This window comes from Lepidochelys olivacea (assembly GCF_965140295.1).
Source record: "Lepidochelys olivacea isolate rLepOli2 genome assembly, chromosome: 5".
NCBI lineage: Eukaryota > Metazoa > Chordata > Testudines > Cheloniidae > Lepidochelys > Lepidochelys olivacea.
In genome coordinates this window covers 91001310-91022034 of record NC_140415.1, presented here as the reverse complement: position 1 = coordinate 91022034, position 20725 = coordinate 91001310, and the positions used below count along the sequence as shown (strand labels likewise).

The window sequence follows — 20725 nt, the reverse complement described above, 5'->3', positions numbered from 1 at the left end:
TAATTGTGACCAGATGCTTAACATAATTAATATTAATAACAAGGAGAAAGGCTCTCAGGCCGGAATAGGGAAAGAACAAATTAGAGAAAATTAAGATAAGTTGAATGTATTTAAGTCAGCAGGGTCTGATGAAATTCACCCTAGAGTACTTAAAGAACCAGGCAAAGCAGTCTCTGAACCATTAACAATTATCTTCCAGAACAAGTGATATCCCAGAGGACCAAAGAAGGACAAATATAGTACCTATTTTTTAAAAGAGTGAAAAAAGAGGACCTGCAGAATTATAGACTAGTCATCTTAACTTTGATAGCTGGAAAGATACTGGAACAATTATTAAACATTCAGTTTGTTCAAACCTGGAGAATAGGGTAATAAATAGCCAACATGTATCTTTCAAGAACAAATCATTCCAAGACAGTCTAATTTCCTTCTTTTATGAGATAACTGGACTAATGGTTGTGGGAAGCAGTAGACATAATGTTTCTTGATTTTAGTAAGGCTTTGACACTGTTTCACATGATGTTCTTATGAGCAAACTAGGGAAATATGGTCTGCATGAAATTACTATAAAGTGGGTGCATAGCTGGTTAAAAGACCATTCTCAAAGAGTAGTTATCAATGGTTTGCTGTCAAACTGAAAGGACATATCGAGCGGGGTCCTGCAGGGGTCTGTCTTGAGTTTGGTACTGTTCAATATTTTCATTACTGACTTGGATGATAGAGTGGAGAGTATGCTTACAAAATTTGTGGCTAACATGATGCTGGGAAGTATTGTAAACACTTCCAAGGACCAGATTAGAATCCAGAATGATCTTGATAAATTGGAGAATTGGTCTTAAATCAATAAAATGAAATTCAATAACACAAGTGCAAAGTTCTACATACAGGAAGGAAAATCAAATGCACAAGTAAAAAATGGGAATGACTGGGTAGGCAGTACTACTGCAGAAAAGGATTTGGAATTTATAGTGGATCACATATTGAATATAAGCCCAGAGTGTAATGTTGTAGCAACAAATGCAAATGTCATTCTGAGAAGAATTGACAGGAATGTTGAATGTAAGCCAAAGGAGGTAATTGTCTGCCTGTAGTTGGCACTGGTGAGGCCTCAGATTTACAACCCTCTTTAGCCTTCTCTTCTATAGGCTAAACATACCCTTTTTTTTCAATCCTCACAGGTTTTCCAAACCTCTTATCGTTTTTGTTGCACTCTCTGGACTTTCTACAATTTGTTCACATCTTTTGTAACTTGTGATGCCCCACACTGGATACAGTCTTCAAATATGTAAAAGGTTGTTATAACGAGAATGGTAATCAGTTGCTCTTCATGTCCACCAAGGATAAGACAAAAAGTAATCTGTTTAGTTTGCAGCAAGAAAGATTTAGATATTAGGAAAAACTTTCTAACTATAATTAACTATAGTCAGTTCCAGTTAAGCACTGGAAGAGGTTACCTAGAGGAATTCCTAGGAATTACCTTGTCGAACCCCCATCTCTGAGGTTTTTAAGAACTGGTTAGACAAACACCTTTCAGAGATGGTCTAGATATACTTAATCTTACCTTAGCATGGTGAAATGCACTAGATCAGTGTTTCTCAATGACTGGCCTGTGGACCGGCGCCAGTCTCTGAGATCTCCCTGACACAGTTTAGGAAAGAAGCAAGCCGGTCCCTGGTATCAAAAAGATTGAGAGACTCTGGACTAGATGACCTCTTGACAGCCTTTTCAGCCCTATATTTCTATGATAACACAAAAAGAAAAAGATGTTTGTGAAGGATTTTAATGCAATGCATTTTAAACAGATGTGACTTGATTTTTGTAGTTTTTGATGATACCTTTCCATTATATGTGTTTTGGGATGACATCGAGCACCATATTTTCTCAGGATGCACATTGTGGTAACAAGATACAAGATGGCAAGATGTATTGGGGAAGTGTGAAGTCTTTTGCATATTTAAATGTTCTCAGATACTGTGTTGGTGTTGCCTAAATATTTCCCATAATGAAGGAGAAGAGAGATCTCTTTTATAATCCCAATTATCTTTTTAAACCCTTTTCCCAGATGGCTGTCCCCTTCTTCCACGTAATCCTTCTCTGTCCACGGTGTAGCTAATTTCTTCTATTCAAAATTGACATAATCGGACAAGAATTCTCTTTCTCCCCCACTCCATTCCAAATCTCCTTCTTTGCTCATTTTTTGGCTCTATTTTCTACTTTCTGCCTCTTACACTTCAGCCTGTACCATGGAGCCCACTCCTTTTAACTTCTGTAAGCCTTAGATCCTCTCTAATTCCTCTCCTCTGCTGTATTTTAACAGCTCTCTCACTGCTGGCTTATTTTCCTCTGCTTGAAAACACACATTCCCCCCATCTTGAAGAAATTTTTCTCTTTAACTACCATTCTATATCTTTTCTCCCTTCTGTCTCCAAAATCCTGGAGTGAAGGGTTAGCTCTCACTGCCTTCATTTCCTCTCCTCCTAATCTCTTGCTGATACTCTCCAATCTGGTTTCTGCCCTTTCCCCTCCACTCTAGACATTAATGACCTCTTTCAAGCTAAATGTAAGGAGTGCTTCTCTAGCCTCATCATTCTTAATTGGTCTACAGCTCTTAATACTGTTGATCACTCTCTCCTCCTCAGACCTTTCCCTTGGCTTCTGCAGCACTGTTTTCTCTTATCTTCTACTTTATCAACCATTCTTTCAAAATCTCCTTTAATAGTCAATCTCCTCTCCTACCTGGTACTGTCCCTCCAAGTTCTGTTATTGATTCCCTATTCATTGCTGCACTCTTTTCCAGTAATTTATCTCTTCCCATTGTCTTCAACCATCACCATCTCTGCTTCAATCTAATTACTCATTCAGTCTAATTACTCATTACTCTTAAATGCTTTGGCCAGTTTCACATCTCTAGCTGCCTCTATGGCACATCTTGGATTTCTAGATGCCATTTCAAAATTATTCTCTCCAAAACTGAACTTGTCACCTTTCTTTTTGATCCTTCTCCTTTCTCTGTCTCTACTTGATAACCTCGCTACCCTTCCCATTTCCAAGCCTGTAAAACTACTGTTAAATTCTTACCATTTCTTTACTCCCACTTCTCTCCCATCCAATCCCTCCGTGAACTGTGTTGCTTCTTTCTCCTTGTCAACAAAATCTGCCCTTGCCTCTCTCTCCAACCCTTATCCATTCATAGGCTATCTCTATTCATATAAGGGCTCCCAAACTCACCTTCCCTTCCTTTAGTCTATTCATAATATCACTATTAAAACTGGCTTCCTCTCCTAACATTCCAGCATCAACTTCTTCACCAAAGCATTATTTGGTTTCCTGTCTCTTACCAGGTCACATTTAAGCACCTTATCTACACCTTCTATCAAGTCCTACTTAATCCTGGCCCAGGTACATCCCTATTCTCATTTGTCCCTAGTGCCTCTCTCTCTGTGGTGTATTGAGAGTATCAGGTTAGCTCTATACCATGATGTGTTTATATAATATATCTGTATATAATATATGCAGCTGAGATATCTACCAGCCCTGTAGAATAACATCCATTGGACTCATCATAAAGTCACACATAGAACTTTCATAAACTGTTTTGTCAAAAGTATCTCAACTTGCTTTTAGTCAGGAGGTGTCACTAGCCTTAAGTACCTAAATCATTTCTCCTTACTGGTTGTTTAAACCCTTCAGTTCCATTCACACTAAAAGGGGTTTGGAGGTAACCCTCCAAAATATTAGCTGAAAGCTTCCTCAGAAAGCAAATCTTTCCCACATCCTTCCCTGCAGTTCCTCTTTAAGAGGTGTCAGCGTGGCTGAAAGAATGAAGTGGCTCCACATTGTTTGCCTGAACTATTATGTGCTTAACATTTCCATAACAAAAGTGCCACTCGACTTCTCCCCGATTAATGCAGCTCGAGGGCTCTTGTCCTCCTTTAATAAAACATTGTTGAAATCATTTATTTAGAGCCCCTGGTTACTACTGGGAGAATGACCATCTTTGTGCCAAAATATAGTGTATACAGTCCACTATTTTGTAGTAGATCATTCTGTTATTTAAGAAATTGATTAAATGGATGCCTTAGAAAGTATTTATGCAAATAGGGCATTACTTATGTCATTCAGACAGTCAATGTGAGCCTTTTCAACTGTCTACCACGGCCAATGCCGCAAGTCAAATACAGTAACTTTCGACTTTGCTGCTTACAAATCATATAGATTTCTATACCTTTATACCCTTGAACAGACTTGAAATCTCACATAGGAGCACTGATCTTTCCAGTTGGAAATGTTTTGTGCCGCGAGTCTACCTACTTAACTTGTATTTGCATGTGTATTGCAGCGGGGCACTCCGTGAGAGTAGTATGGTGTGCAGGGCCAAAAGGATACCGACCGGAATCTCTTTTAGCAGCTCTGAAGAGGCAGGTCCTACAAGTCAGTAGAGCATGTTTTCCATGATTCAAGCTGACGCTATGGTTATATGTTCCAAGTTTGTTCTTGAAAATCTTGGCTTCTTTACAATTTCCCCGCCCCCACCCAACGCAGGGTACTTTAAAAACAACAACAACGACCTGAGACAATATTGCTTTAATACTGAGCTATCTTACATTGCATCGAGATAGGTTGTTTTCTGTTCTATGCATATATAGTTTGCATACTCTTGCCACCCACGTAGTACACATTTGTTACACGTAGGTGTAGGCAATGCATGATCCAATGATCGGATAAGTGTTACATACAGCGTAGGTAGGTCCATTGTAACTATAACCTTGCATGCTTTCCAATGTGAGTGTAAAAATGCTCTGGCCAAAATCAATTATTTCATTTTTTCTTATTATAAATCTTGGTTTCATCATAGTTATTTATTGGGATACTTCTGCCTGCCTGCATACATTGGTATATATTGTTTAAAATAAACAGAGACCTTATGTTATGGCTATTGTGATGGTGTACAAAAGCTTTGCTGTGAGCTTGGGTGACCAGTGAAGCTTGAATCTGCCTCTATTTACTGTATGGTCACTGTCAGTTCAATGAACTGCCTCCTTGTTCTCCACCATTGTCCCACACTCCCTTAAACATTTGTCACTGGAGTGCCTCCAAAGACAAATAAACTGTCACCAAGAAATCAAACCTGGTAACTGGGAATAAAAAGGGGGCTGAAGCCACTGGATTATTTTACATGGCATGGAACAGAGTTCCTTCTCTCCCCGGAAGAGATTGCTAGGAATGACGTCCTTTCTTCTTCTAGTGATGCCCACAGCGCTCCCCTGAGAAATTCGAAAACTTCCGACCTTCCCTGTCTCTGAATTTAAAATATGACAGACGTTCACCCTGTATAATTACGCAGCATGGGGATACAGGCCAATACACTCCGGGTAGCTGATTCATTCTGGCAGGAGCATTCGCTCTGATAACCCAACTTACTTTTATTATTATTTCATAAGGCGAAGACCACAGGATGCAGCGCGTATGGCTGTGCTTCGTGTACCACTATTTAAATTAAAAGGAGCCACCGATCAGTGTACACTTTCTACAGGGAAGGAAGCATAAAGACTCGTGTCCTCCCTCCACAGTGGTGCTCAGTGTTGATTTATTCCAGGCAGATGCTTTTGACAGGGGCCTATAAAATCAAGTCTTGAGTTTATTGTAGCAGTTAATTATCAGTCCTTTTCTAGTGCTAATGCCTTTACTCCTTACTGAGGAAAAACAGAGGCTTTTGGTGGGACTTAATTTTTTCACTTAAAACGAGTCAAAATAGTCTGAATGGACACAGAAAGTTGATTAACTGAAAATATGTTTAAGAATATCCCTTCAAGGACTGGGGAGAATATTTAAGATCATACCTACAGGATTGCAAACTCAGCATTTTTGTAAAGCAAGCTGACTCCATTTACAAGTCTCTCCCAACTCCTCTTTGTTCTCTTCCTAAAGAAACAACCTTTTCAGCTTTATTTTAACAATAAGTTTACTCAACCGTTCAGGTGACTTTAAAAAAAAAACACCCGAATTTAGCTCATAGCCACACACAATACTCAGGCTTGGTCGGCATCACAACTATTTTGGAGGTGGGTTTTTTTTTTTTAATGCTTGTGTGTGAATATCAGTTCAATTGTTAATGAAATTAAGCAAAACCATCTGAACTAAAGAAATGACCCCCCCAAAAAAAGTATCTAAAATAACTGATCCTAGAAACGGGGATTTATAATTGTGTTATTTGACTTAACAGACAGATGTGGTTTCAGAGGGGTGGGTAGCCGTGTTCGTCTGTATCAGCAAAAAGAATGTGGAGCCCTTGTGGCACCTTAGAGACTAACAAATTTATTTGGGCATAAGCTTTCGTGGGCTAAAACCCTGGCTAAAACCCACTTCATTAGGGCTTTAGCCAGGGTTTTAGCCCACGAAAGCTTATGCCCAAATAAATTTGTTAGTCTCTAAGGTGCCACAAGGACTCCTCGTTGTTTAGACAGATGTGCGTTTATCTTCTCCCAAGATCTGTTAAGATGAAAAAGACACTATTTTGCTAATCTGTCGCCCCCTCAGTCAAAGTTTATTTGTGGTGGCTTTTAAACTTCTGTCTTGCCTTCCAATCACCGCATTTAAAACTAAAAGCTTTAAATAAACAGCTTGAATAGAAGATAAACAAACTTTTTTTTTTTTTTTTTTGCAAGTGCCTAGCTTGGCGCGGTTCAAACTCAAATCCCCAGAGGACCAAGCTCCCTCCTTTGTGTTAATGTTTAAAAGATTTTCCAATGCCGGAGTTTATTCCTACTGCAAACATTTCTATTTACAAGGTCAAGTGTATCAGCACTCGACACAGCTTAAGAGTCTAATTATTTATCTAAGGGCGTTTGAGTGTAGATCAGTAGCTCTGGCAGAAAACCAGGCTTCAGCCCAATGCAAAACAACTCCAAAGAACAGTATTACAAGTTCTGGTAATTGTTTATCACCCTAGTTTGTTGACTTTTGCACTCTTCACTGTGGAGAAAGGCGAATTGACTTGCAAACTTTCATTAATTTTGTTGCAAATGCCAACAATCTACTGTATACAATCTAAATATTTCTGAAAGTTGCTTGAGACACTGTATGTGTGGCAAGATATTTGCATGTATATGAAATTCTTGCAGCATCAGTGGGAATACCATCCTCCATTTCATAAGGAAAGAGCTGCTCTCTTGATAATTCTATACACATATAGGAACAGAGTCCTTGGAAGACAAACTGAGCATTGCTTTACACAGCTCTGCACTGGTATGTTACCATGCCAACACATACAAAAATCAACCACATGCTTTGAAGGTAGTATTTTCTAAGTCCTGTTTACTGCTTATGTCCAATTATTCATTAAAGTAAGAGCAACAGTAACTGACATCTATTTAAAGTACCATAGAGAGATACTGAGTTTTTATTTATCCTTCCTCCCCTGTTCCCCCAAACAGGACTGACAATTCACTCAATAGCAATGTCTCTGGACATCATCATGCATCCATATTTAAAACTCTTCCTTTACTAATTTACACATTTAAGAAATACACAAAGCCATAGATATTTAAAACATAGGATCTTTTATGCCTTCTATAAAAATACCTTAAGGCAGCTCGGAAATGCATTTATACAATTCTACAGTGTTCATAAAGTCTCTTAAAATAAGAAAGTTAACTTCAAAACTATAAAATACACTGTACATTTGATGTTCTGCAGAACAGTTCACTGAGTTATTGTTGCTTGTATCCCTTTACACATAAAATGAAATCTGTATCTTTCCAGAAAAGAACAGCAAATGCAATTATCTGGCAAATAGGATGTAACTTAAAACTTTAATTTTTTTAAAAATAAATTATTCCCCAAGCATACAATTTATAAAATTCTATATACAAAGTAGTGTGACTGGTAACAAACCCCAGTTTTAAATACATTTTATATAAGATTTACCAGAGGTCAGCACCCTGATATGGCTAGACACAATATAACTTTTCAGAATATTTGTACATACAAGTTCTTGAGTTTAAAAAGTGTCTTTCGAAGATGGCAGTGCAGAGCTCCTTTAAGACAAAAGTTGCATTGTTCAGTGCAGCCAACAATTCTGAAAAATCTGCATTTTTTCTGGTTAGGTTGAAGAAAAAGATATGTTTGCTAGCAAGCATTTGTTATGGGGACAGTGAATGTGAGGGGAGGCTGAGATCCCATCGATTTGTTCCAAACTTTTCACCCCCTCCAGTTAATTAAAGGCAATTGAAACCTAATCCTCTTTCAGGCATCACTGTGAATATTTTGAATGGTGATACGGAGAACGGTACTTGAATTTGAGTTGTTGGCTACTTATAACCAGTAAGACAGTTGTTTTGGCAGCAAGTTCGGGTTTCCCACCTCTCTCTCACACCCTCATGTGGAATACTAACAACTATTAGCACCTTACTGTTTGTTTTTTGTTTTGGTGGGATGGTAATGGACCTACAGTAGCTTTGCTAACGGTTCCTCTTCTTAACTCATTGGCTTGCTGCTAACAACAAGCCGGGGTGTGGAACAAATTGCATAGTGCACGCTAAACGCAAGCCAAACCACACCACGGCCCTGGACGCCTCCCTCCGTCCATCTCTCTCTCCATCTCCTGTGCAGAACACAGGGGCCGGTTTACAAGGCCAATAAACTGCTATCGTCGCCATCGAAATGATTTTAACTGGTGGCGGGGGGCGGTGTTTGCGGGGGGGGGCGGGGGGAGGACAGTGCCTAAGATAAAGGTCCAGGCAGGTGCTGGCGAGAGGGTGTGCAGAGAAGTATTGCGGGAGGTGGGGAGGGAGAGAGAGGCCGTGTCCGGATAAACGACCATGGAGATGGGGGAGGGGAGTGTCCCCCTAAATAATCCCAGGGGGCACGTCTGGGACCGGGGATCCCCCCACGTGTCCCAAGCGCCGCGCGCCAGCCCTGAAGCAAATGGGGACTCGGCGGCTACAGCAGCAGCAGCAAAATGGAGGCCAGCGCGGTCCAGGCCGCTGGGGCGGGCGCGCGGCCGGCGCTGTTGGCCGGCGCGGAGAAGCCGGGCTGGGGGCCGGGCTCGTCCGGCTCGTCCCGCCCCCGCGGGCTGGGCTCGTCCTCGTACTCGTCCTCGTAGTAATCCTCCGGGCCCCCGTCCGAGCCGCCGCTGCTGCCGGCGCCGTTGCCGCCCGCCTCGGCCCCGAAGCAGAGGCGGGCCATGTTCTCCTTCATTGTCTCGCAGATGGGCCGCTCCAGCCCGTCGCAGACGCAGTCGTTGAGCGGCACGGCCTTGGGCACGGCCAGCATGTCCTCGATCACGGCCCGGCACTCCTCGGTGCAGCGCAGCCCGTTGAAGAGCTTGCCGCAGGACACCATGTAGCGGCCCAGCGCCGCGCTGCAGCGGCTGTCCCAGTCGCAGCGCCGCCGGGCCTCGGTGCAGCCCATCACCCCGCCGCCGCCGCCGCCCGCCGCGGCCCCGGCCCCGCCGCCGCCGCTGGTGCGGGGCAGGCAGGGCTCGATGGCGCGCTTGGTGGCCCAGCAGGTCTCATCCTGCGCGCAGTCGCAGTCCTCCAGCGCCGGGCCCCGCCGCGTGTGGTTGAGCTGGATCAGGGCCGCGATGCAGTGGCTCGGGCACCGCCGCCGGGAGGAGGAGGAGGAGGAGGCGGCGGCGGCGGCGGCCCCCGCGCTGCCGGCCGGGTGCTGCTGCAGGAGCACCGGGGCGCACGCCTCGGCGTACTGGCTGTACGCGTAGCTGCACTCGGGCTCCCCCTGACACTGCAGCACCGCCTGCCAGCAGATCAGCCTCCGGCCGTGCACCCGCGGGGGGCACACCGCGCCCAGCACCACCGTCAGCCACAGCCAGGCGCCCGGCAACAGCCACCGGCGGCCGCCGCCGCCGCCTCCTCCTCCATGCACAGCGGGCGAACCTACCACCATTGCGGGCGGCGGCGGCTGCGAGAGGGTCGATGGGGGGAGGAGGAGGAGGAGCAGCTGCCCGTGGAAAAGTTTGCAAAACTCCTGCCAGCTGTGTGCATGAGGCTTCCCCTCATCAATCCATCCACGCGGCCCCTCCGCGGCTGGAACAGCGGGCTGCAGTACAACCCCCACCCCCCGGTCCCGGGCTGCTGTTGCCGCAAGAGTTCCCTTAGTTAATCAGTGCAACTGGGGGCTGGGAGGAGAGCGGCTCCTGAGTGCACTCGGGGGCTTGCAGGCTGCGCCGGGGGAGCTCATGGTGCTGTCCTGCTTCTCATGCAGATCCCTTTCTTTCCTCTTTGCACAAAATAAATGCCCAGCTGCTGCTGCTGCTGCTTCGGGAGCTTTCAACTCTGCGCTCTCAGCATCTTCGCACATGCCAGCCGCACACACCGCTCCGATCCCATTCACGGTCCCGGCTCCGCTCGCTTATACTGTTGCACTTTCGGGAAGCCGGGGAAAGAAATCCCCTTTTTGGCAAGAAAATTGAGAACGGGAAAAAAATAGCTGGCTCAGGATCTCCCTTTTCTTTCTGTCTCTGCGGTTGATGCTGCTTCTGTTGTCAACAAGCTCGCAAGCTGCTCTGCTCTGTGGAGCTTTTTTCCTTGCAAGGCTTTAAATACAAAAGTGGCCTCCGAGCAGCAGCAACGTGCTCTGATGAAGCCTCATTATGCATGCATGGAAAAGCAAACAAACAAAACAATTAGCAACGCTTCTTCTCCTTTTACACATGCCCCCAGCCTGCGCTCTCTCGCGCTAGTCGCTCTTTCTCTTTTTCTCCACTTTTCTCCCTTTGCTCGGCCCCCTTTCCCTGCTTTTCGACTTACTATTGGTCCAGCCTGTTGTTGAAACTTTTTTTTTCTTTACGATCTACGGGAGAAAGGGGGGCTGGCGGGCAGCTCACATTCAAAGCTTGAAAGGAAAGGCTTAACGAGATTGACAGCAGCCCCCGAGGAGCCCCTCCTACTGTTAAGGAGGCGCCCACAGTTACTGCTACACAACAACACAGCTTTTCAAGGAGAAACTTTGCAGCTGTTTGCATCAAGCAAAGCTTTGCACCCATCTCTGTTTTCCAGCGGTCACAAAGCAGCGTTTGGTTTACAGAAGTTGCCTGAGATGTAACATCATGGCATACGTTATTAAAAGATGCTGTAAAATAAATTTCATTATAAATTTTACTGATAGAAGTCCAAACAATTATAGATTTATTATATATCAAATATGCCATTATATACCAATATATATAAACAAACAGGGCTTTTGCATCATTTGCTGATCCCGTTTTGCCCCTTGCAATGGGAGTAAGAATTCTTCCTGCGAGGAATGTAGGCACGGTCTCATACTGAACCAAACTGTTCTTTTAAGATCTGTGCAATGCTACTGACTTCAATGGGTGTTTCAGAGTAGCAGCCGTGTTAGTCTGTATTCGCAAAAAGAAAAGGGGGACTTGTGGCACCTTAGAGACTTTCTACAGCTCACTTCATCAGATGCTCAGATAAATTTGTTAGTCTCTAAGGTGCCACAAGTACTCCTTTTCTTTTTTCAATGGGAGTGTATCGATATATTGAGAACAGAATTTGGTCCATTAATGCTACTTCTCTGAACATCAAGACTGCAGTACTTAAGCATGACCACTTGTCATTTCCCCGTTTTTCACTTCTTTTGCCTTTAAACAAATTCAAATTATATATTTGCATGAAGATTTTCTCTAGGGAGTCAATGCATGGAACTACTAGGATTTAGAAAAAAAACCCCTATTCTCTAATATACATTATTTATAATAGATTTTGCAAATAGAACACTGAAATATGATTCCCGTGTCTGAAATGATTATTTGAATTCTTTATTGGGATCTATGAGCTCTTAAAAGTTGCCTGAAATTTATGAACTGCCATAAAAAAAAATCAGTTTTGATTGAAAGAAAAAGACTCGTTGTGGATGCATTAAAATTCTCATTACATTCTTAATTCTTCTTCCTTTGTTTAAAAGAAAATATAAGGTTAAAATAACAAATATAAAATGTTCAGAACAGCATAAGCTGTACATTGCAGAGTTGGTGATAGTGCATTTGTAGATGTTTCTTTTAATTTTGTTGCTACCTTAATTCCAGAGCAACATGGGCTTTGACCACAAGAGGCATCAGTGTCTGCTGCCTGTCAAAAACTGGCGCTTTTTTCATCCTGAAACTCTCAACTCCATCTGTCACAAAAATTAGGACTAAATCTACTTTCCAGAACCAAAGGGAGCTTGGGTTTCTATCCTACGTGGATTGCTGTCTTTCTGCAATTGTATGCAAGGTGTAATAGAAATGCCATACAATTAGAAATCAATATGATTGATTGTGTTGCAAAACATTCCTCAACATTTGCTCCATTGTGATCAGTTTTACGCTTGGTTTGTTTCTCCAGTGCAGCCGTGCTCGTTCTACTGCTGCTATACAAGCAGAACTTATGCTTGCTTGCTTGCTTGCTTTTTAAAGCAATGAGAAAATAAAGCTAAAAATTTGCTGTCAACCAAACTGAGGTATCAAATGTAATCGCTGTTCTATGTATTTGTCTTAAACATCCCTTTAATGGTGGTGGTATTTGTTGTGGTTAATTCCCTCTAGTGTTTGCCCCTCCACAGTAGTGAACATACCACACACTGGGCAGGTCTAGTCTATGCATTTCTTCAACAGTATGTTCACTATTGAACTTCAGCCACTCAGAGAGAGCCTCTGCAAGGCCCATTATGCCAAAAACCTAGTGGTATTCCTGCATAAAGGTGAGTGGGGCAGATCACAAATTGAGCTACTGAGCCAGGGGGTTCTTTACCACTTGTCTGCCAAGGAGGTATATTCATGTCTGCCCCAAACATACAGTTGCAGAGGGAGTTATAGGAGTGTGAGAGTTTCAGGTCCACAGCCATGAGCTGAATGAACCCTGGACTACACTACAGATTTATGTTGGTATAACTGCGTCTCTTAGGGGTGTGGATTTTCCACTCCCCTTTGCGACATAGTTATACCAGCCAAACTCCTAGTGTAGATAGCACTATGTCAATAGGAGGCCTTCTCCCATTGACATAGCTACCACCTCTCAGGAGCTACCAAAGGGAGAAGCTGTCCTGTCAGCGTAGGTAGCATTTTCACTAAGTTCTACCGTGGCGCAGCTGCAGCGCTGTAAGTGTAGACAGGCCTGAGAGAGGGGCCACTGAATCCACAATTACACAGATTTGCAAACTTTCACGCAGGGGATACAGAAAATCCTATTCTAGCCCAAGGACTGAGATAATAGATGTTACTTTTGATCTTCCTGGCTCCAGGCCTTGGGTTTGCGGGCTGACTTGTGTCTTCCTCACAACCCATGTTTTGATCTCCAAAACTCATTTGCTCCAACTATTTCACTCTCTGAGTAGCAAGCAGAAAAAGCAATTAATTTAATTTAATTTAATTGCTAAATAAATGTATCTTGCAAAGAATGAAAAAAAATTGTCTCTAGGACCTGTTAGTAGGGGGAATAGAGGAGCTTTCACCACAATCCCCAGACTCTCTCTTGACTGGGAGCTGAACATTCTGATTCTTCCTGAAGCCAGATTAGGGGCAGAGGATGGGCCAGAGTCCGTTATGCTGGCGACCATTTTCATTTTAGGTGTTAGGTAAAACATTCTTGCAGGGCATGAAGCATTAGGTTTTTAATGTTGGATGGGATTTGCAAAAGCACCTAACTGACCTAGGAATGCAAGTCCCATAATAATAATTATAGTAAATGTGGACTTTTATCAAAGTTTATTAATAATTTCATACCGTAAGAGCGTACAAAAATAGGTCCTGAAAATATGTGGCCGTATCCATTTATACATGCAAAAATAGCATTTGAGCATTCAAAATAGGTAACTGGGTGTGCTATCTGTTTGTGCACACAAAGTAGCATTTGCTGAGGTTTTATGCCCTCAGTTTTAGTAAAGAAATTAACAAAAACAAGGGTCTAAAAAAATGTTTGAGAAGCAGACTTTTTTTTTTTTTTTTAGGGCCAAATTCTGTTACCAAGTATAACCACTCCCCAAGTATAACAGCTGCCAGAGTGGTCAGGAATGGGAACACATTGTTCTCTCTTGGAGGAAGGAAATCTTCCTCATGCGGTACAGGGTCTAGGGAGACCACTCTTTGGAATCCTGCTTATGGGTTCAAGTTTTCCGGCAGCTGACCTGTTTTTGTCATGTCTAATTTTAGGTTTCTGAAATCGAATAGTTCTAGAAATAAACAAGAATGCAACTCTTATTCTGCATTCCCATTTTCAAAGCACCCTATATAGACTTTTAATTACCTTTGCTGGCTGTATAAGTTGAAAAATAAAGGCCAAATGGTTTTAAAAATTTGGAAGTCTGCTATGTTTTCTGTGTATTGCCCTTTCCTGGACTGGCAGTTTATGCAGTTCTTTACACTAGTTGTCTATATGGGCATCACTGGAAGATCATCTTGGCTGTGAGGAAGGCCAGTGTATCATAGCTATGTATTGACAAACATTCATGCGAACGTTTTTATTTTCTTTAGTCTTGCTGTCTTTTACTATCTTTCCTAGGGCATCTCTTTTTCCAACTCTTTTCTCATCCTTAAATTTTTGTCACTTTTTCCCATATTTACATTTTGGGTGTGTTCAGACAATAAACAAAAAAAACACACACACAAAGGAGACAACATTACAATTCAGCAGTTCACATTCACATGTAATCGAAAAATACATGTATATCTGGTTAATGCGTCCCAGGTAATTCCTAGGCAAATTTGGATTATATTAGTGGATTATTTTGCCTTTTCTGCATTTCAGCGGATTTAAAACTGCCATTGTAAAATAGCTGGGATGAACACTGTGAATAAATTAGCTGACTAAGTTTACTGTTCTGGAGCCCAATAATGTTAATGAAATCTGTGTTTGGCTGCAGATGATCATAGATTCACAGAAATGTATGCCTGGATGGGACCTCAAGAGGTCATCTAGTCCAGTGTTTCTCAACAACCAATCCGTGGACTGGCGCCGTCGCTGAGACCGGACACAGTTTAGGAAGGCAGCAAGCTGGTCCCTGGTATCAAAAAGGTTGAGAACACGATCTAGTCCATTTCTCCTTCCCGATCATCCCTGACATGTTTGTCTAACCTCTTAAAAACCTCCAGTGATAGGGATTCTACAACCTCCCGAGGTAACTTATTCCAGTGCTTAACTCTCTCTCCATCCTGTGCTGAAAGGTGGCTCAAACATCTTGTGGCAGTGAATTCCACCTTCCCCAACACCCAATAAAAAGCTCTCTGTGGATGTTGGTGCTGTGATGGCAGGGGTTGAATTGGGCAGGGAGAATTTAGTGGTAGTTTTCAACACTCTAGCCAGAGACTGAGGACCGCCCACTTGAGATGCCTAAATGAGATGCCACGCATGGTAGCTTGGGCAGATGTTCATAAATATGGCAATGCATACTCAGCTGGCCTCATTGGATTTGGCTGCCCTCAGTGTGGCATGGATAATCTCTGGGTTCTTCATCTGAGTGGAATTCAGATACAGCCTGGGTACTGTTGAGCGCCACAGACTTAGCTCAATGAGACTCTGATGCCTAGTTTGACCCCGCTGGGCCTCCAGTCACTGAGGATCAGATTCTCTGGACTTCTCAGTCTTGGCTCTCCCTTAGTGGGTCTCAGGTGCTCTGCTAGGCTCCTGGGGTTTTGCTTCTCTTCACTGGGGCTCAGATACCTGTGCAAACTCTGCTTCTCGCCTTTGGCTTGTTGGCTTCCCAAGTTAGATTGGGGGATGGAGGGGTGGGGGAATTGAAATTCTCCCAAGTGCCACCTATTCATGGCAACAAAATGATCTGTTACTCTCAGTAGAATGTGCACATCCTCGTACTATAATCCTGTCTCTTCTTCTCTTTGATCAGCAGAGAAATAGTTAAAAATGCTGACATTTAAATGATCATATTTGTGAATTAACATCCCACTGAGTGAAAGCTCATGCCTCTTAGAGCTATTGTTTTAGGCTCTGCAGATTCAGCCAGACATCACTGTATCAGTTACACTTGCTTCACATTTTTAAAAGTATCCTTGCAAACAGAGGATTAGATTTGTGGGAGGCCACAATCATTTTTTTAGAGGTTGTAGAGGGGGTTGGGGGAGGATGGGGCTCTGGAGCCCCAGCACCCATCCCCTATTACTCCTCAGCAGCACTACCAGGGTTCCCCAGTTGCTCCAAGGGGAATCCTATACAAGGTAGAGGGCTTCTTCCGGATGCTTTAAGACTTGAGTTATGCTGGAGTACTGGCCTGGTACGCAGCTGTCTCAGAATCATGGCAGCAAAAGGCCATCTTTCCTCCTGAGGTGTTTTCCTTGGCGGTACTTGAGGAGTTGGGACCATTCTTTTTTTTCATCACTGTCATCAGGGCAAAGGGTGAGCAGATAGATTTTTTGTGTGCAGATTGGTTCATTTTTATGACATTTTTGCAAGGCTTTTTAAAGAAAGTTTAAAATATATTACATACAAATCTTAAATAAGGATTTTTTTCTCCTATGAGTGGATCCTTCAATTTTTAAAATTGTTTAACAATTTCAAAGCTGAATAATGTTCCAGTATATACATTCATCAGTCAGTATATATCAAACGGGTATACTAAGGGACAGCTAAGGGGTGTATATAATCAGTAACAAACGTACAAACCTGTTATGCGTTAACCCTTAGGAAACTGGCTGATTCCCAGTGATATGATTTCTGTGAACTGTCTGTTTCTAAAGGATTTAAGGGTTGGGACTTTTGACTTTACCGTGCCTTTCCCATCTCACAGAAAGTTGCCCTCCCCATCCTCCAACTGGTGTTCCCAATGCACCCCAACTCCGCTGCTATCAATTTCCAACTCCCCTGGGAATCAGGAGTGAGGCCAATTGCACCACCGTCTCAAAGGGCTGGCAGGACACCATTCAGCAGTTGGGGAAGTAGGTGGACTAGTATAATGCAAAAATAGGGGAAACTAGTGCATCAGCCATTAGGAGGTGATCACATTCTGTTGCTTGAAGTATTGGGGTGGTCAAGAAGAGAAATCGAGCAGATCTTATCTTGAGAGGGAGCAGAAAGGATCAGGAGAGTGGGGAGTAGTACTGTTTGGTTTGGAGGAGTTGGAAGGGGGAGGTGATTGTTACTAAGTTTCTCACTGCAGAACATTAAGGATAAGATTCCTGAAAATTCAGTGCTGTAAGGGTTAATGGTGTACAAAAACTATTTTAAAAAACTGTTTCATTTTAATGCTCTCTTTTAGATTTTCCTTCTTAATTTACAATATTTACTTAGAAATTGATTGGCATCCTCATAAAATTGGAGATTGTTATTTATATATGAAATAGTAAGTATTTTTGAGGGTATTTGCCCAATGCATCCAGTACGGTCAACGTGGAAATATTGCACAATGCTACTTGGACCTCTGCTTTATTGAACTCTCTTCCAATCTAAACTACAAACTAGACCACGCATGTTGTTAAAACAAGTTTAAAAAGAGAGTAGGAATTAAAGCCCTTTTTTGATTGTGACAAGGGTGAAAATAACTGTTAAAGAAGTACATTTCTGGTTACCTGTTAAGCCACTTAGAAAAAAGATTTTACAAAAGATGAATTTAAGCCCCACACATTGCCTATATGTAAAAACAATTTCAAACATCACAGTATTAGGGGAGTTATGTTGGACATGTCAATATAAACACACACACAAACAGCTGGCTGGTTTTTAGGCTGTTCTGATTAGCAGATTTTCCAAAAATTGACAGGAGCAAACTCCCTAAAACGGCAACTAAATGTTATGTTTCATTTTCTGGATGTGCCTCTTTAAAGCCAGTATAACAGAAGTAGGAAGAAATGGGCAAGTCTTGAGTTTCTCAGCCTGATGAGTCCTGGGAAGCAAGCATCTTTGCAGATAAAACAAAGAATTCCCTTCTGTAGAACCACTGTCTCCAGGACAAAAATAAGAGTAGCGGTTTCATTTCTATGGCTTCAGCCAACACTAAGTCTACCACAATAATTGCTTCAACGTATTTATGGCCTCAACTATGTTCTAAGTAGGGTTTTAACTAATGTGGTCTCCCATTTCTCTGTTCCCGGAAAATCAACTTTTAGAATAGTAATTTAAGATAGCTATCATGAAAGGGGCATATACCCAGGGGCATATCCAAAGTCTGTTGAGCTTGGTATCCTTGCTTCATCACATAACAGTAAACACACAAAAGTTGTACTAGTTTAACTCAAATTGGCTTTTAAACTAATGTAAACCCAGTCACAGTCCTTGTGTTCTCCTGAGGCACACACTCCTTTCCGTCTTTCCTAAAGGGGCGGAGAGTGTGTCAGGATATGCAAAACTAAGCTAGCTGGATGCAAGGGAGAACGGATGCTACACTACCATGCTGTAACAAGGTGATCAATAGCAGCTGCATTTCTGCATTTTCCAGAACTCCAAAAGATAGGTGCTTGCTGCAGACACAATGACATTGGGGTGGTGTAGCCCCATCCAGGGCTGTGCTTTAATGGCATTACCAAGAAATCAGAGATGGAGAAGACCTATTAGGTCACCTCCTCCATCCCCAGGATTATGTAGTCAGTGCAGGATTATTCCTTGCATTATGTTTTCTGGTGCTTTGTCCAGCTTATTTTTAATGTCCTAAATGAAAAGAGATGGAATTTCCTCCACCACTTTCCTGGGGAGACCATTCTATAGTCCAGTGGATCTCACTGTTAGGAAGCATTACTGATAGTCAGTCCCATTTTTACCTATATTAATTTTGCCTCATTATCCCCAGATATATTTCATCGTTTCACCTTAAATAATTCCTTAGCAATGCCAATGCCTGTGGTATTCTACTAGACACACACATATCCTCTCCAATTCTATACATTGCTGGCTTTCTGCCCCTTGTGTAGTGTCCGCCAGTCAGTGTTAGATCATATGACAGTGTTCGAGACCAAGCAGATTGTGATGAGGTCCCCGGGATACAACCTGGAACTGTGAAACCACTGTGCCCTGCCACAGAGATTAGTCCTATTGGCTCCATCCATTAGGCCATGCTGCCCTGCTGCAGAGGGTGGTCCTAGTGGCTCCAGCTGTTAGGCCGCATGACCCTTCCTAGAAGGGTAGCCCGAGTGACTTGGACTGCGGACTCTCATCAAAGGACTGCTGCAATGAGCCCAACTCTTAGGCCACACTGCCCTAGGAGCCAGAGCTGCTATGGTGGCTGGAGAGACCAGGCCACTTGGGCCACCCCAGTTCTACTTCAGTTCCCCCACAACCTGGACGGGGTGGACCTGCCCCAAGACAGAATGGAAAAAAGGGTGTTCCATTCTGTTTGAATAAGTGCCCTCACAGTCCCTTGAACTGTGTGAGTACGACTCCCTTTGAAGTCAATGAGGACTAGCACAGCTGATGGACTAGTTGGGACCGAGTAGTATTGCCTTCACACACTATAAAAGCAGCAAAATTTTTACCACCTCTGTTTTATAGTGTCCCTGCCAATACCACAGCTCTATAATATGGCTCCGTCTTGGTAGTTCTGCCAGTGCAGATGTGACTGGGCAGGGTTTCCTTAGCCACTGTTCTGGCAAATATGATCAATGTTCCACCTATATTTCTAGACCTATGTATGGGGCTCCTGATGCATTTTTTTGGCTACCATCATGTACTGCACGCTGGTGTTCAGTCTAAGACAAGTTTCCTAGCCACTTCTCTACAAGGCACAACATAGACAAGAAATACAGCAGAACTTAATATTATATGAGAAAATAAAATTTCTGAGTTATATGATGTCCCTTTGCACAAGAATCCTTGATTTAGTTAGAAAAGGTAGACAACTCCTTAGTGGCTACACATCTCAGGAGGCTCAAGTCTGCTTTGCTTGTTAGAGCAAAGGTCTACTGTAAGCTATGCTCAAGAAATTTTTTCATATGGAGAGGAAAACTTTATGGAATGTGAGATTCTGCAACACTTTCAAGCTGTTTCTCTTTGGGGTTGCAAACTAGTTCATTTTGAGAACTCTTTTTCCCCCTACAGACTTAAACTTTTTTGCAGTAGCGTTTCTTGTATTTTGGGAGCATTTTTTTTTTCTATATAAAGAGACAGAGGCTCAAAAAGTTAAACTAGCACAAACGAGTGGCCTGGAAACAGGCTGTGTGCATACACACTTGCTGTAGTCATTTTTCATTAACATTTCTTTTTTATTCTATCTCTCTTCCCTTTATCCCAGATACTTATCGCTCTGTCTACTGTCTATTCCACTCCCCACCCCATTTTTGCTCTCTGCCACCTACTTGCTCGCTTGCTCTCTCTTTTTTGGGGGTGAGGTGGGGGGGGTAGTTCCTTCCAAAACTTGAGAGAGACTTTTTTTTTTGCAGTATTTGTTTCCATAAGTCATAAATTAGCTTTGATTCTGTTGTGACCCCTTTTATTTGCTTTTCAAGGATGTTCATTGGATAGAAATTTTGTTCACAGAGATGTTTGCAGAAACAAAAGTACTGCAAATCCCCTGTGATGGGTTAGACCCTCTGGGATGTCACCTGGTGTGCTGGGAGGCTGCTGAGTCATTCTATTCTGCCCCCTTTTATCTGGTCTTGCTGGGCTAGGCTCCCCAGCCTTTTCCAGCCAAGCACACAGGCAGGGGGGCTACAACCAGCTGCACAGAGAGACAGAGATCCTCTCTGGGAAGTCTCATCTTAAGGGACTTGCTCCAGCACTCAGATGTCCACCTCCCTTGGAGTGCAGACCCAAAGATATATTATGAAATTCGCCCCATCCCTCAACGTGGA

At 42.9% G+C, this 20725-nt stretch overlaps 1 protein-coding gene across 1 annotated transcript; it reads right to left on the bottom strand.

The window, feature by feature from the left end:
* Positions 1 to 7365: 7365 nt before the first annotated feature.
* Positions 7366 to 11116, bottom strand: GAS1 (growth arrest specific 1). The gene has a single exon (XM_084629414.1). The coding sequence runs from the start codon at positions 9901 to 9903 to the stop codon at positions 8941 to 8943; it is 963 nt and encodes a 320-aa protein (XP_084485540.1). The 5' UTR covers positions 9904 to 11116; the 3' UTR covers positions 7366 to 8940.
* Positions 11117 to 20725: the final 9609 nt, after the last annotated feature.